This window comes from Camelus dromedarius, chromosome 1 (assembly GCF_036321535.1).
Source record: "Camelus dromedarius isolate mCamDro1 chromosome 1, mCamDro1.pat, whole genome shotgun sequence".
NCBI lineage: Eukaryota > Metazoa > Chordata > Mammalia > Artiodactyla > Camelidae > Camelus > Camelus dromedarius.
In genome coordinates, this window is record NC_087436.1 from 101,226,884 (window position 1) to 101,243,605 (window position 16,722).

The window sequence follows — 16,722 nt, forward strand, 5'->3', positions numbered from 1 at the left end:
AAAAAATTGATGAAGAAAATTTCCCCAACGTCTTATGCCCGATTGGAATGCTGTGGTGGAAGTTTTGGAGCAGAGAATTTTTATTTGCAAATTATGTGTTTGTAAATAATAAATAAGTTCAAGGGGGAAAAAGTTAACTTGTCAGATGAATCCTACTTGCAAACTTTAATGGGTTCTTTTGTTTGTTTGTACACAGCATTAGAGTTCAATACAAACATCACTAAATTCCTGAAAATAAACCTTTATTCTGCCTTTAAAACATTAATTCACCAGAAGTGATAATTAAGATTAGTTTTAGTGGTTTCAGCTCAATTCTTCTTGGAATGTGATTTCTCCCACAACACTAATGCTAAATTAAGCACTGTGTAATGTTCTGAAACAGAGTCCCTGCTTTAGAAAAGATTCTAAGGGCTTTTAAAATAAATAAGAAAGAAAAGCAAAGCTGACTCAAGATATATATATATATAGAGACAGATCCTACTATTTCTATAGAGTTACAGTAAATAAATGGATGGGGAGCCTGGGGATAGCCTAGAAATTGGTTATACATAATTTAAACATAAAACTCTAAACAATTGTCATACTAAATTTCCTATATAACCTCTACAACCACCCTCTCCCAGAAAAAGAAATGATGTTAAAATGCCTAGGAACATTGGTGGTTATTGTGAAACCATGGTTTTGTTACACTGTATTTAGTTTTAAAAACAGTTCGGATTTCATTCTTGACTTTAATAAATAATTTAGATGTTATCGATATGTAAATTTAGAATCTAAAACACGAGATTGGTTAACCGATTAACAAGGAAGCGATCCAATTGAAAAACGACAAAATGTCACATTCTTCTATCAATTTTCTAGAAAACACTTTTAGAGGAAAAACCAGTTCACGACTGCGTGTTAAGGATACTACCAAAGTACAGTGCATCTGCAAAGTTGCCAAAATGCAAAGACGCTTGGAAGCCAAAGGAGTCATCAATATTGATGGAAAAGGTAGATTTTCTCAATCAGAATGCATAGAACGTTTCATACATAATGTATAAAAAGCTTTTATTCATTTCCACTATAAATATGTTTTTATTGAGGATGTAAATGCTAGGTAGGAGCTTACATCTATTGTCATTGTTGTGCTAAAATGAAAAATCCTGTCAACTTATTGAATATATCTTCTAAAGCATGTTAAATTACTTTAATGTCTGTCATCAGTTGCTTGCTTCCATAAGGGGGGAAAAGCTATTAATTTCTTTTAAAAAGCTATAAAATTAGAAATATAATTTCCCTGATAATTTTACAGATAAAACCTAGAGCCTAACGTAAATTATATACTATGGTAAAAAAATCAGTTTTCATAGCTAAATATATAGCTATATGTACATAAGTCAATCTCAACAGATTTCTGTTACTACTGAAATAGATACAGAGAAAGTTGTAGAAAATCATTTTTTTCCTACAAGTAGCATGACAAACAAACAAAAAAAGAACACTGGACCCTGCATTCTGTGTCCAGGACTCTGGTCCACATTAAATCCCTGATAATCTTTTTCATACGAGGCCTCAGTTTCTTCTACAAAATGAGGGGATTGTTTTGGTTGGTATCTTTTAATTCTAAGATATGACGACTCTAGCGATTTCAGATACAAACGCCGAGCTGTTGACGATGATATATATTTCTGTCAATTCTGTATGTGTTTGAAGTTCAACTCTTTTCCACATTATCAGCGTATCAATATCACAGGAAATGAGCCTCATAGCGCCATAGCTGGTTTATATGAGTATATCCGTGGGTGTGTGAATGTGAGAGAGTGAGAGATAGTGATATATATTTACTGCGTGCATGCTTTTCCCCATAAGAGCTATGTACTTACTCAAAGATGAAAAGTTAACAAGAAAAAATGATTTTGCAGCTGCATGGTTTACTTAGAATCCTTAAATTGACCTTATGGTCTTATGTCAAGTCATTAATTGACTTAGGAGAAGTTTGGGATAAGTTTCAAATTGTCATACCTGGATTTCAGTAAAAATCTGTACGTACGCTGCAGGTCAAATCAGTGGATGACCCTTCCCATGTTTTATTGACATCCAGAAAGCCAGTAGATACCTCCTGACTAAAGACACAGCCTAAGTTTCATCAGTTACTAGCCTCTTACCTATGATTTCAGGCCAAAGGGAACAGAAGTCTCACCATAGGCAGATTCATTGTGCCTCTTGAAAATATCCTGGCTTACAGGCAGGAGAACCATACTGTAGAAGTTCTGCTGATAGAATTAAAACTGGAGGCGGCTGGGGTTGGCATCACTAGACAGATGCACTTCCACTGTAATACATATGGTATAATACACACTCACAAATAAACTGATATTCAGTTTCCTCAGTGCTTATAACTCTAGTAGATGGTAAGTCATTATTTGTTTCCCAAATGGAAGTAATTTAAAAAATTTATGACATAATTTTACTATATTGAACACAATTTGATCAATTAGAGGGAACATTATTCAGACAACATTCAGCAGTTCCTTAGGCTAGGGAAACTGTCACTGGAGCTAATATGAATTTTTCTTGAGTATTTCAGGATCAGCTACAAATGGATTTTCAAATTAATGTTTATTCAAGCTGCATCCTCTATATGCTTGCCAAAAATAAAGTACCTTACTTTCCATTCACTAAATACAATAAAATTTTTACTTGTCAGTGCATTATCTAAATAACAACATGGCAAGGATAAGCTCAAGAGGACTTGAAAACAACATGCAAAGTGGTAACTCTGCTTTTATGTTCTCTGTCAAACTTTTGGAGTTATATTATTTTTTTAAGAAAATTGAAAAATACTTAACACATAGTAAAATATTGGTGATTTAAAAATAAATTAAAAAATAGATTGCTTCTGCTTTCATTTAACAAATCAAAAGCACTGTTTGTACTTCCAGGTCACAAAACTTTAACAACCTCCAAGACCAGGTTTACCACACAAAAGAAGAATGAATGGAAAGGTGGACACCTAATGTCAATGATCTACAGTTTGCTCAAGTAGACACATTATTGAGTTAAGAAGAAGGGCTTTTGTTTGAATTGTAAATGTCTGAAGTATGAAAACCTGGGCTACATCATCAGTTTTTTCACTGTATGAAGTTCAGAATAATTCCAGCAACTCTTGCAACACATTATCTCCTCGATTCTGCCCAAGAGTAACTAAAGAAGATTGATTTGAACATTGCTAGAGCCTATGAAAACAAACCAAAAAGAAGTGGAGGGGGTCAGTATTTACAAATACATTTCTGCAAAGCTGTTTACCTCATTATAATGTAACCATTAAGGGAACTTAGGAGCAACACTTCAAACTAATTCTCATAAAGATAAGAACACTGTCATAGACATCATTTCCTTTATATCACAAGTAAAGAACTATGATAAGGCAATTAAGAAAAATTACAAATAAAGTGAAGGCTCTGTGTCAGATGAAATCTCAGATTTTTAATTAATCCCTACCATTAAGAAATTAAAGAGAGTAACCTTGGAGATTTTCTTTAGATAAATTCAGCATTAAAGGGGAGAAACTATAACAAAACCTTGAATTAAAAAAAATTATGTGAGGTTTAATCAAAGAAAATACATTTGGGAGTGTTTAAAAAATCAAAGGTAATATATTTAAAAAATAAAAATAGAAAATCATCTACTTACAGTACAAACAAAATTGAGAACAAAAAAGATCCTGTTTAATATGTCAGATGTCTAAACAGAATGTAACTTTGTAAATGGATCCCTCGTCTCCTGACAGCAAGATTGAGGAGATGAAACATATCAATTACTATTACTAATTACATTAATGGGAATGCATTTCATTTGTCCTTATTTCATTTTAGGTCAGCTATTTATTGTGGTTAAAACTTTATACATCTTTTGACTGTCCAACAACACACAAGTTTTCCAAAGTCACTTTTACAAACTGCATGCTTTATTTCAATGACTTTGTAGGTATTTTCTTCTGGTATATGGACTTCTTTGCTCAGTTAAGAGACTAACACCATATATTAGTTTATTTATAAGCATATCACTTTGCCTTTTAAACAGGATGCCACAACAGTCTTGATATTGGCTCTTTTAAATATTCAAGAATATAGAGCTAACTCCATTTGATGACCAAGTAAAGCTTAAGTGTCAGCACAGAACATATGAGATGGCTGCATAAAATATCTACAAATCTCCCACTTAATATGTTCACTCAAAAGTTTAAGATTATGCAATTTAAAATATAAATGCCAGTCAGCCACAGGACAGAAAATCCTGTTAGAATGACAGTGGAGAAGTAAATATTCTGCAGAAATATCTCTTCACATGCTTTGGCATAACAAATTACCATTTTCTAAAGAAATTTCTACAGATCTTAATTTATTCGTGGGTAATTATTATAACTAACCTTCTAAAAGTGCTATTATTTTTAACTGGAATTGTCCTTGATTACAAAACTGATAAAATCACCAAAACCAAAACAAAAATCTGCAACTAATTCCAGGTAAAGCACTAACACAACAAATACACTCTCCACTTGCCATGTTTCGTTTAAAAGAAATAACTCAGGCTCATGTGCATGAAAACACATTTTTTTGAAAGACATTTAATGCAATGTAGCCCAAACCTGTGTTTTCTCAGATTGCTTTGATAACTGGATATAAAAGCATATTGTCTGTTTCTCCTTATCCAAATAGCTACACTTAAGTACTATCTGTCAAAAACATTTCTTTACGAAACTGATTTTTAAAGTATAAAAACAATAAGAAATTATTATCTATCTCTTTTCTATAATATCTTTAATAAGCCCATCAATAACATTTTTAATGAGGCTATAAAATAACTTTTTCCTTTGCTTTAATTCTTCTCAGATCACACATTCCACATGCAAAGCATATTTAATAGAAAAACTACTTTTGGATATTATTTGACAGACATAAATGTGTTTCTTGAGATGCTCTGGCTATAAGAAACACGTGATATTTTATCAGCAGAGTTGCTACAGCTTTAGACACAACAATTTCCAAAAGGTTTTAAGTTGTTGGGTGAAACTTTGGTGGGTGTGAAAAGTAAACTTTGTGAGATGTATGTTATATATATATATATATATATATGCACACAGATATAATCACACAAGCAAAACTGTCGAAAATAAACTTTATATCTTCTGAAGTTCACCTCAGAATATATAATTTTTTTACTGTTTCCACATTTCACATGAAAACAACTGTGTCAACTATTCCATAAAATTATTATAGTCTCAGTATATCACAATGCATATCAAAATATTCTTGCACACACTGCATCAAACAGGAAATTTTTGTTGCTTGGCTTAAATAATAATTGGTTTATGCAATTTACTTTTGCTTATGAACTTTTAATACTAAATACAAATAATATGAATGCCGAATGCATAGCCTCATAGAAGCCTAACTTTATGGATACTGAAATATTAAAAATGTAGATTTGCATGATATTTGTATATCATTAAATATTTTTAAGTCAGCATTTTTGTCAAAGTAGTAAGGATTTCAGTATCTCAGAGTTGGTACTTCCTTTGCATGAATCAGCATCTGTTTATCTGTAAAATCCTGCATAACGTATAACACAGCTAAAATTTTTATACTGTTCAATTTGCATAGATAGCAGCAGTAACTTTAGAAATGTTCTCTCTGGATGCAGTTACCCACTTAGTAGCACAAAAGAAAAAAGTAATTTCAGGTTAAAACTAGCCATCCAAACAATGCATAGATACTTATCCAGAAACAGAAAATGTAGGATGAATTAGGACTGTCAAGCCAAAGAGAAGTGCAAAACACTGCCTACAGTGTTTTCTTCAGTAGCTTAGTAAACTTAGTAAACTGGTGCAAAAGGCAATGGTGTACCTTTTGTGAATGGCCTCCACTAAATAAATGGTGTATGAACTACACCAGCACTAAATCCCTGCTATTTCATTTTAACTAATAGCTTTCAGAGAGAAGACAAAACTTTGTAGAAGATGCTGTCTCAGATACTTAAACATATGTGGGATGCATCTTACCTGTTTGCTGTACTTGTTATTGGTTTGACAGCTGTACTCAGAGCAGTGATCTGATCCAATTGAAATGTTGTCTCCTGCTCCCACAAATGTGTTAGCTGGTGGTAGATCTTGTACGGCCTGGTGTTTTTTTCCTGCAGTTGGTGATTGGGGGTGAAGCTGGACAGTTGGCAATGGGGAACTAGATTTGTAATGCCTGGCCAGGTCAGGACTGCCGGGCCCGCCGTTAACTGATCGGTATCGGCCCATGCTTGGGCTGTCTGACAGCTTCTCATTGACACTATCATACCTCTGTCCATTTGGTTTAGAAGCTTCTACAGTGACAATGCTGCTGTAGAGAGGCTGCTTAGATTTTTTGTTTTTCTTGTCCTTTTTAGGCTTTTTAGATTTGTCATGCTGTTGGGGTGTAAAAAAGTCTTCATGATCTTTTTTGCCAGCTTCATAGCCATTTTTATTTTTGGAACGGCAGTATCTTGCCATCACTACAATTAAGATGATTAGAATCACTGTCATAATTCCAGCAACCACCCCAATCACAATACTGAGTCTCTGTTTGCTAATTTCATAGCTTGGGTCACCAGCTATATCCTGGGTAAGTGGGGTGTGCAAACTTCTGGCTATCTGGGAGTCAATCACAGTTGCATTAGAAACACTTTCATTGACAAACACATGCACCAGAGTCGTCGTGGACTGGGAAGGCTGCCCACTGTCATTCACTTGCACTACCAACCTGTGCAAGCCATAATGCTTTTGGGTGAGTTTTCCCACTAAGGAAACCACACCACTGGTGGAATCAATCTCAAACAGCTTGAAGGGATTCCCTCCCACAATGCTGTAGTTAAGGTCTGCATTGATGCCATCATCACTGTCTGTTGCCAACACTGTAGCTACCACTGTTCTGACATTACTTGAAGGTGGCAGTAAAGTGTAGGAAATGTTTCTGGGAAGGGTAACGGTGGGAGCGTTGTCATTCTCATCCATCACAAAGAGAGAGACTGTGGCTGTTGCAGATCTGGGAGGATCTCCCCCATCCACAGCCTTGACTCTGAATGTGTATGTGGTCTGATGTTCCCGGTCAAAAGACATGGTGGAGTAAATGGTCCCTGTGTCATTTTCAATGGAAAAAATGTTACTGTTCTCCTCTATGTACAGGCTCATCTCCGCATTGCGCCCCTTGTCAGCATCCATCACTGTGACCATTCCCACGGGGCTGTTGGGCTGCAAGTTTTCTTTCACATAAAAGGTAAAGACGTCCTGCATAAACTTAGGGTCATTGTCATTCTTGTCAGCCACCTGCACAATCACAGTGGTGCTGCCCTGCAGCACCGGGATGCCTTTGTCTTTGGCGTTAACTTTAAACTCATACCTGTCAGTCTGCTCACGGTCCAGCACCGTATTGACGAGGATGTCCCCGGAATCGGGATCTATGGCAAAGATCCCCATGACGGAAGAGTCCAGAGAGTAGGCGATCTCAGCGTTTTTCCCGCTGTCGGCGTCTGTCGCCAGCACCGTGGCTACCCTCTCACCAGGGATGTTGTTCTCGGGAAAGTAAACCTCCACCACCGACTGGCCGAAGACGGGAGGGTTGTCATTAGTGTCTCCCACCTTGACAATCAGGGAGTTGTTGCTGGAGAGGCTAGGGCTGCCCGAGTCCACCGCCACTATGACCACGTTGAACTCCCGAGTGGTCTCATAGTCCAAAGGGGCAGACGTGTGCAGAAAGTACTTTTTCTTGTTCTGATCGCCCTCTGTGTCGCTGGCCGGTTTGAGTTGGAAGGGCACGTCGCCCACCACGGTACAGGTGACCACTCCGTTCTCGCCTTGGTCTCGGTCAGACACCTGCACCAGGGCGATGGGGGTGTCGACCAGAACGTCCTCGGCCACGTTGGCCACCCCGTCCTTGAGTGGGATACGCCCGATCTTGCGGATTTCAATGGACGGCACATTGTCGTTCTCGTCCTTGATATTGAGGACCACCGTGGCTTTGTCGGTCTTGGGGGGCTGCCCGCGATCGCGGGCCATGACAGTGAAGCGCAGCTGGTTCACCTCCTCGCGGTCGATACGATGCAGGACACTGAGCCAGCCGGACGTCTCGTCGAGGCGCAGCAGCCGCCTCACGGACTCAGTAGCCGCCCCAAACACATACTCAATCTGCCCGTTGACCCCCACGTCCAGGTCGGCGGCGCGCAGCTGCAGGATGGGGGTCCCTGGGGCGCTGTTCTCGGCCAGGTCAGCCTCGTACACGCTCTTCTCGAAGCGGGGGCTGTTGTCATTCACGTCAGTGATGAGCACCCGCAGGATGGCCTGAGAGGAGCGGGGCGGGTCGCCACCGTCGCGCACCCGTAGGGTCAACTCGTAGGAGTCGCGCTGTTCGCGGTCCAGCGCCCCCTTCACGATCAACTGCGGCTGCTTCTCGCCATCCGGGGTGTCGGCCACCTGCAGCTCGAACACGCTGCTGCGGCCTCCCGGGTTGGTCCCGCTGCCACCCTCCGGCGCGTCCAGCCGCCTCTTGGAGCCACCCGAGCCGCCGCCGCCGGTCGCGCCGTTCCCGCCGCCCCCGGGGTAGGGGGCGCTGTCGGCAGGCCCGGCGCGCCGGCCCTCGCCGCCGCCGCCGCCGCCCCCGGGCTCCTGGAGCAGCTCGTAGCGGTCGATGCCGTTGCGACCGAAGTCACGGTCGGTGGCGGTGGGTAGCAGGTAGAGAGTGCCCACGGGCCGGTTCTCCTCCACCGTGAGCGTAAGCACGGGCGACGGGAAGGTGGGCGTGTTGTCGTTGATGTCGAGCACGATGACCCGACCCTCGAACAGGTCCACCCAGCTCTGCGAGGGCCCGATCACCGACACCTCGAAGTCCAGGAAGCACTCGTTCTCGTCGAAGATCATCTGACACTGGGGCAGCTTCTCGCGGTCGATGCGCCGTTCGCTCGTACTCAGCTCGCCGGTGAGGTTGTCGATCTTCAGGTACTCTGAGCCCGACTCGAGGCTGAAAGTCACCTCACCGGAGCCGGTCACGATGCCCAAGTCCGAGGCGACGTTGCCGATGCGGACGTCTGCTGGGCCCTCCTCGGCCAGTCGGTACCGGAGGAGTTGTTTGGCGGCCGCCAGGCTGAGTGAGAGCGGCAGGAGGAGACAGCAGCCCAGGCACCAGGCGCGCGCCCATCCCGTGGTCCGCATCCTCAGCATCTTCTCCTGCTGCTGTTGCTACTGCTCCTTCTAATCAAGGCCCCCTCGGCGCCCCCTTCCTCCGGGGCCGGTCGCCTGCCCTCCTCCCAGTCCTCTCTCCTCTCCGGGAAGGGAAGAAGCGAGAGGAAGAGGAGGGAGGGGGCAAGAGCAACGTCCAGAGTCAGCCAGGGGGGACCAGCGATAGATCCTTCTTTTTTTTTCCTCCTGCTTCTTCCGAAAGTTATTGTTTCATAATTCATGCAATGGGTACTAATCGCCCACTTGCCGGCCGCCGTTCAGTCGCAGTACTCACAGTTCACGGGACACTGCGCGCCGCGGACTCGGCGCCCCCCCAGAGTCATTCCCGCAGCGGGCGGAGGATCCCGAGCTACTGTCCCCGCTCTGTCGGATGGGGCCGGAACCGCTCCGGGAGGCGGGCGGTGGAGCCGGGAAGCGGAGGGGAGCGAGCCTGCAGCTCACCCCGCCTGCCAACCCCGCTGGTCTTTGATGCTACTCGAGTTGAGTCCAATTCACGTTTCAGCCACTCACTCCAGACCCAGCTTCTGCTCCGGCTGCCCAGGCAAACGTGAGTCGCTTCCTGCACGAGGCGCTAGGGTCAGCAACAAGCCAGTCTCAACTCCGACTCCGCTCAGGCAGCGGAGGAGCCAGGCAACGGATCAAGAATGAAAAATCCCGGCAGGTCGCTTCGGGCACCGTGCAGTGGAGACCACTCGCGTCACACAGCGGTCCGCGTCTGGGTCCCCCCCGTGTGCGGAAGAGCAGCCCGAGCCATCTTCAGAGATGCCCGGAGAGTCAGTCCCTTCACTCCCGAGAGCTCGGGTTTCTCTTTTTTCTTAACAACTCTGCGCAAGGTCATTAGTCACGAAGCCGCCGCCTGAAACCGCAGCAGCCGTTCGCCCGCGGGGTGAAGCCTGAGCCGTGCGCACTTCGCGGTGCCCAAGTTTGGGTTCGCAGCCGTAGAGTCCGTGCCTTTCCTCACCTGCATTCGGCCCGCATGTCAGAGCACTGGGATCTGCAGCGCTGTGCGCGATTCAGGGAGGAGATTGCAGCCTCTCTCTCTCCCCGCGCGCGCTCTCTCTCTCTCCCTCTCCCTCTCTCTCGATCCCTCCCCTCCCTCCCTCTATCCTCTCTCTCCTCCTCCTCTCTCCTCCCTCCTCTCCTTTCCCCTTTCCCCTTCTCCCACTCTCTCTAGTACGCTCCCTCTCCTTCCTCCAAGTCCCAATGCTGGCAACTCGAGCTGAACTTGATCCCTTTGCAGTTCAAAGGTGAGCAAACCAGGCTCGGCGCGCAGGCGACGTTGGCCTGGCGAAAGCCCCCGGCCAGGCTCCCCCAACGGCAATTAACAAAGATGCCCAATTCTGTCCGGATTTCTGAAGAAAAAGGAAAAGGCACCGGGGAGGGGGGTGTTAGGGGAGGTGGAGTCAGATACAGCTGCCAAGTAGCTTAAAAAAAAAAAAAAAAGAAATCCAGTTTGCCAAGGGGAGAAAAAGTGCCAGTCGGTTGTTGCCTCGGAAGTGCCCTGGCACGGCGGGTGAATTCCGCAGTTGTCTCGCCCCCTTTCTGTCTGGGAGAGTCTGGTGCGGGAGCTCCCGCCGCCCCTTTGGCTGCCTCGGCTCAAAGACACTGAATGGCAAATGGGAAGCTCCCTCTCGCTAGCCGAGAGCCGGAAACCCTCAAGTTTTCCCAAAGTGATGGTTGCTGCTGGGAGCTCGCTGCCTAGCTCGCGGCTCAGGCTTGTCCCTGACGCTGCTGCGGTGTCGGCGGCGGCGGCGGCGGCGGCGGCGGTAGCAGCCGAGCCGCGGAAACTACACACTCTCAGAGAAGGAGGGAGGAGTGCCGGGGGGAGGGAGAGAGGAGGGAGCACCAGCCAGCCGCCTCGCTCCGGAAAGCCCAGCTTCAGCTTCGGAGGTCACTCCAAGTGTGCACAATTCTAACAAGTCCCCCTTAAACCAAAGCCTGCCCCTCTCCCTCCCCAGTGAGTGCAGCCGCGGCCTCCCAGTTGCGGGGGGCACTTGCTTTCCCTCCGTGGGGCTGGTAAATTTCCTCCTAGCTCTGACTAATGCCGAGTGCGTGTGTGAGAGCGCTGGAGCGGGTGTCAGGAAACGTTTCTCCTCCTGCCCCTTCTCAGACGATGTTCCCCACCCCTCAAAGTGTCTGTGGTTCTCGATTTAGCATCTTGGCTGGGGTATGGTCAGCTGTGGCTTCGGGGACCCCGCGTGCGCCCATGGAGCCACGCTGGTGTTCTGAGAAACCATGATGGGCTGCAGTGGTTAAGAGAGAACATCAAACTCCAGAGAGAGACAGAGAGGGATCCTTTTTTGGGAGCGCAGAGTTAGAAGGGCTGGGGTTGGGGGGCGGGGGGCTGTCTTTGTTTAAATGCTTGGCATTCCTGTCATCGTGCTTGCTTACGGGGGTAGACCGTGTGTGTGCGCGCGCCTGGGGAATAAACACATGTTGGAAGCCTCGATATTCTTTTCTGAGCAGAAAGCTGCAGCCTTTAGTAACTGGCAAAGTGTAGCGTCACCTATCTGGATAAAAGGGAAATAAACTTTAATGGCAACTTTGTGTACCGAAGTGTCCCTAGCTCCTTTTCTCTCCTTCTTTTGACTTTGTGCCACTTGATCGTACACGGTATTCCCCGACGCGAGGCTTCCCCAGTTTTCAATCACGGCCACTGCAGCCGGCCTCATCGAATCTCAATTCTAGCTGTGTTTTCTTAACTGTATACTCTGAGCCGTATACTCTTTATTTAAGCGGCTGTTTAACAACCGGGCCCCCGCCAGGATAAGGGGGGTTGAGGTGGGCAGGAAATACCTGGGGAAAATTCTTACCACCTCAAAAAAGGAAAGGGGCTGCTGCTGGATTTTGGTTGGTCCTCAGCTGATCTGCTCAATCTATAGGCACTGAAAGGCCTCCTCTTAAAGGAAAATTTAAAGCGAAAAGAAGAAAAGAGAAAGAAATTCGTCCAGAGTGGGTACTCTGCCTTTACGAGACTTGTGTGAGGAGGCAGAATGATTTAAAGAAGACAAACACCAGTAAAGTCTACGAGCAGATGTATCGCGCGGTTGTTTAGGCGGGCGCAGCCAGCAGGAACGGGGGGAGAGGCGGCAGAGATTTCCAAGCATTCCCTATGGGTGATCGTAGAGGCGCGGAGGATGGGAGCGTGTGGGTATGTGCCAGGAAGCTGGCGTGTATTTTCTAGTCTGCTAAAACAGCGGCACGCGGGGGTAGCGGCTCCTCCTCCGAGGCCAGGCACCGGGCCTTTCCGCCCCCAGACCTCCCACCCCCTACCCACTGGCCTCCACCAGAGCCTCTCCGTTCTATATCTGCAGCATCAGCGAGAAAAGCCCCGCGCGCAGACTCAGTGCGCACCGCCGCAGTCTGGAGCCGGGGGGCGGGGGCGGGGGCCCGCGCCGCAGCGTGCTAGCTGCCGGCTAAGTGTCAGTAACGCCAAATTCCCCTTTTATTTGAGAAGCTCCGGTTTATCCGAACGCCTGCCTCCCCCGACACCCAGTCCCCCTTTTTCCAGGGTCCAAGGCAAAAGAGGGAAGCCGGCTCCACTCTGAGGCCTTGCGCCAGAGCATTCCGATACGCGGCAATATGGTGCAGTGCACTCACTCTCCTAGCTACCTTTACTAAGATTTTGCAAACTTCAGGCAGCCGCGTGGGCAGACAGGTTGTGCACTACTTGCATTGCCAGACCATAAACTTGAACAAGCCCCTGTGCATCTTCAAACATTCTCCCACCGCTCCGGCGCGCAATCTTCAGGCGCACACCAGAGCGGGGCAAAAGAGTGGGCGGCTTTTCCCCAGTGCCCTGAAAATGTTCCTGAAGACGGTGTGTGTGTGTGTGTGTGTGTGTATGTGTGTGTGTGTGCACGCGCGCGCGCGCAGCGCGTCCTTCACAGTGGAGTGGTTTCCTCATTGCGAGCGGGAGTTAGTCTCCAGCCCTTCCTCCCTGCTCTCATCCCTACCAACTCCGCCGCCAAGCCAAACCAGCGTGGGAAATGGGTCCGACGTGCACGGCATGGAGAAAAGCGCGGCCAGGCTGCCGAGGCCCTGAAGCTTCCTGGCTTTCCTCCCTCCCTCCACGGTCCCCGGCTCCGACCTCTCCCCGGGAGCAGCCCGGGAGTGTTGGCAGATTTGCCCAGCCGATCGGTTCTTGGGAAAGGGAAGGGAATGGGCGGGGTATGGGTGTGGGCGAGGTGAGGGGAGCCCTCGGGGCGTCCTTGCCACAACCGGAGCTCCCAATCCTCTTCCGCCCCCTATCTAGGGACTGACACTCCAACTCTAGCCACCAGCCGGCGCGGAGGATGAATGGAGGCGAGAAACCGTTTCCCCCACCCCCGCCCCATTTCCGCAGTCTTAGAGCCAGTGTCACAAGTGCTCAGCAATTTCATTAAATGGAACCGGGGGACTTAATCCCCCCCGGTACTAGACCTCACCAAGGGAATATGATATCCGGCTTCGCTCCCACCCACAAACCCCGCCCGGCTTTTCAGACCCGAGGCTGCATTTATCTTCTCAACCTGAGAGGAAAGGGTTCAGAAGGAAATGGGATCGAAAGTGTAACCGGCTGCAATAAATTAAAGATCCCGCTGCTGCTGCTGCTGGGAGCTTTGGCGGCCAGAACTGGAGAGCAAACGAGATCGGTGTCCTAAAACCTGCATGATCAGTGATAGGACGTCATCGCAAAGTGTTTGAGAGAATTTTGAAATGTTGTGAATGTCTGTGTTTTTTTCCCCTTATTTTAAAGGACAATAAAAAATAAATGTCCCTTTGAAACCAAGATAAAAAGGGAATATAAAATTCCATCCCATTCTAATAGACATTTAATAAAAGTTCAGCCAACGATTTCTCTTCCATGCCAAGTATCTTAGCCTAACTTACAATATCTGGTAGTTTTTGGTTTTACTTTTTACATCTACCGACTAACCTTGCTTGCTTAAAACTGCTTTGCAGTTAAAAGATTTCAGTGACTGAGCTGAAATAATAGCATTCAGGGTCCGTGATGTAGTTCAAGCCTCCAAGAAAAGACAGGAAGAGAAGTAACAACGACAACAAAAGTTTATGGGTTAGAATGAATACAAAGAAGTAGGAGCCGGAGATATGATCTCTGGGGGGCTTTCATTTATTATAGGCGCTGTATTAACGATAATACAAGAAAAAGGTTAAATACAGTAAACAGGATAGCCAGTTCTGGAAAGAAATATAAAGCAATTTGAGGGGAAGGGAGAAAGTGACTCAATATCGCCACCAAGGGACAAGCTGAAGAAATGACACCCTTACATCTTCAAATCCACTGACCTTTCATTTTTTTTTAAAAGGTCCTCTGTATCCACTTACATAAAAGTGTAAACTATTTTTGAGATCTTTACGATCAATTATTTATCCAACTAATTCTGGTAAATTTCATACGCCTTACTTCTCTAACTGATTATCAGAAATGATTGTCCTTCCAACAGATATCATTTCAAACAGTAATTATATGTATAACTATTGTCTTGCAGTAAGTATGATTCTGATTTTAGGGACTGTGAGAAACATTAGGCATATCTTGCAGCCTTAAATCCATGCCTGTAGTATTAAAATGTGTAGTAGACTGAAATGGCTAAATTATTCATTGCAATAACAGACTTTTCGATGGACATTAAAACTCAGCAGTTTAAATAAGGAAACCACAGATTTCCTTTTAAGCAGGTAATAACTGCTTGCATCAGTGGTTATTTAATTGGTCTCCAGCCAAGAAACAGAACAAGCTGTACTGTTTAAAATCGTGAAGTCATGCAATGCAAAGCCATATACTGCAATATATCAATTAAAGAGGAACACAAGCTAAGAACTAATCTAAGTTGATTCAGGCTACCTATTTGGATAGCTATTAAACATTTCCTCAAGGCTAGTATAAAAACTGTTTAAAGAGAAAAAGAAACTCATGAAAATAATTTTAAGTGTTTATCTAAATATTCATTTATAGGCTGTGTGATTTTTAAATGGAGTGTTTTTGGTTTTAAATGACACCTGACAGAAATAAGTTTCACTTTAAGCTTAGCACAGATTGAGAGTTCTTTTTCAATTTCTAAAATTTTAAATGCCAAAATAAATGCAATATAGCATAGATTTATAATTTGAGATATTTATATAAAGATCTAGTCAGTTGCTATAACTGACAAACTATCTTTTGTTTACAAGATAATTTATGGATTCTTTTCAACTTTATATTATTTTTTATACATTTGCAAAAATCTAAGCATGGGAGGAAAACAGTATTTTGCAAACTCTGGGTGAGTTTTTGGGAAAAAAGACCCTTGATAGGCCAAAACAGTATATCCTATTATTTGTGGCCATCTGAAGCTGTTCCCTGTCACTATCTATGGTAAAATCGAACATTCCAATGCCCTTTCCAGGAACTTGAGACATTTGGCATTTCTTTACTACTGTGGCAGGATATGTCAAACACACTCTGAATAATGACCTCTAAGCTAGATAATATATTAAGGGTTTTTGGGGAAAAGTTTCATTATAGTGTCTTGTATAAATATAGTAGTCAAATAAGTGACCTGCTTGTACTAAGCATGGTTGAAAATTATGACTTAGCTTTATAAGTTTTAGCTCCTATGTGGACCTATGCTAACTTGATTGCTTCTTATGTTAATTACCAATACCAGCTGGTACAAAACTTTACCCAATCAAATTTTAACCCATTGCATTTAGAAAATACAAAATGTAGAATGTTTCTAGGGTGGGTAATACAGTATATTTGACTGACTACTTTAGCAGCAATGAATTTTTCCAGTAATGGATGCTGATCCTTATATAGTATCTCTGGGACCTTTCCCCAAATACTTCTGACTTCTGGACCTAGGATAGGATTATTCTTCTTGGCCCCCTTGTGGCTGGATGAGGCCACTGACTAGGTCGGGGCAATCCCAAGTGGAAGTTGAAGTTCACTTCCAAAAGGAACGTGGATGGCTAAAATGAAATCATTGTTCAACTCTGTCAGTCACATTGATTATTAACCTAACATGGGACCAATACCTGGAAATTGTCAACGCATTTCAGACCCACAATGACTTTGGAAAGCAGTAGTATGTTCTAAATGTCTGTTTCAGCAGTTATAAGATGAATTATACAAGTCAAGCTGGATTAAAAGGCCTACCAAATAGACAATATGGGTTTCAACATAGTCCCTATAAATCAACAATTGTGCTATTTAATTACAGGTGGAAATGCAAGTTTCAATGGCAAGACAAATTCTTGCTGTATAAATAAAGCTATATAAATTTGTACCTAGTGATTTTTAAGAATTGCAAAAAATATTTTAGTCTAGTTTATTTTTTCCTCATAACTGGTATAGCATTTAACACTTTGAATAGGACTTTGATAAAGTATTAATGACTACAGTGAGATGGAAAGATAATATTGATGTATGTACCTATGGTTATTCTTTTTATTTCTTGTTTTTGCTGCATAAATGATTTTCAATTTTGTCTCCAAATGAC

The 16,722-nt window shown here is 44.5% G+C and overlaps 1 protein-coding gene across 13 annotated transcripts in view; it reads right to left on the minus strand.

Annotated features, from left to right (window-relative positions):
- The window catches only part of PCDH7 (protocadherin 7), a 387,708-nt gene extending 376,828 nt beyond the window's left edge, over window positions 1-10,880 (minus strand). For 5 of the 13 annotated variants that reach the window (XM_064487577.1, XM_064487600.1, XM_064487610.1 and 2 more), the window contains exon 1: window positions 6,044-10,879. In XM_064487577.1, coding sequence (XP_064343647.1) covers window positions 6,044-9,220 — 3,177 coding nt within the window. In that variant the 5' untranslated portion in view covers window positions 9,221-10,879. Of the gene's footprint in view, window positions 1-6,043 lie in introns of all 13 variants that reach the window. The other 8 variants (XM_064487586.1, XM_031436257.2, XM_064487617.1 and 5 more) reach the window with 3 other exon arrangements.
- Window positions 10,881-16,722: the final 5,842 nt, after the last annotated feature.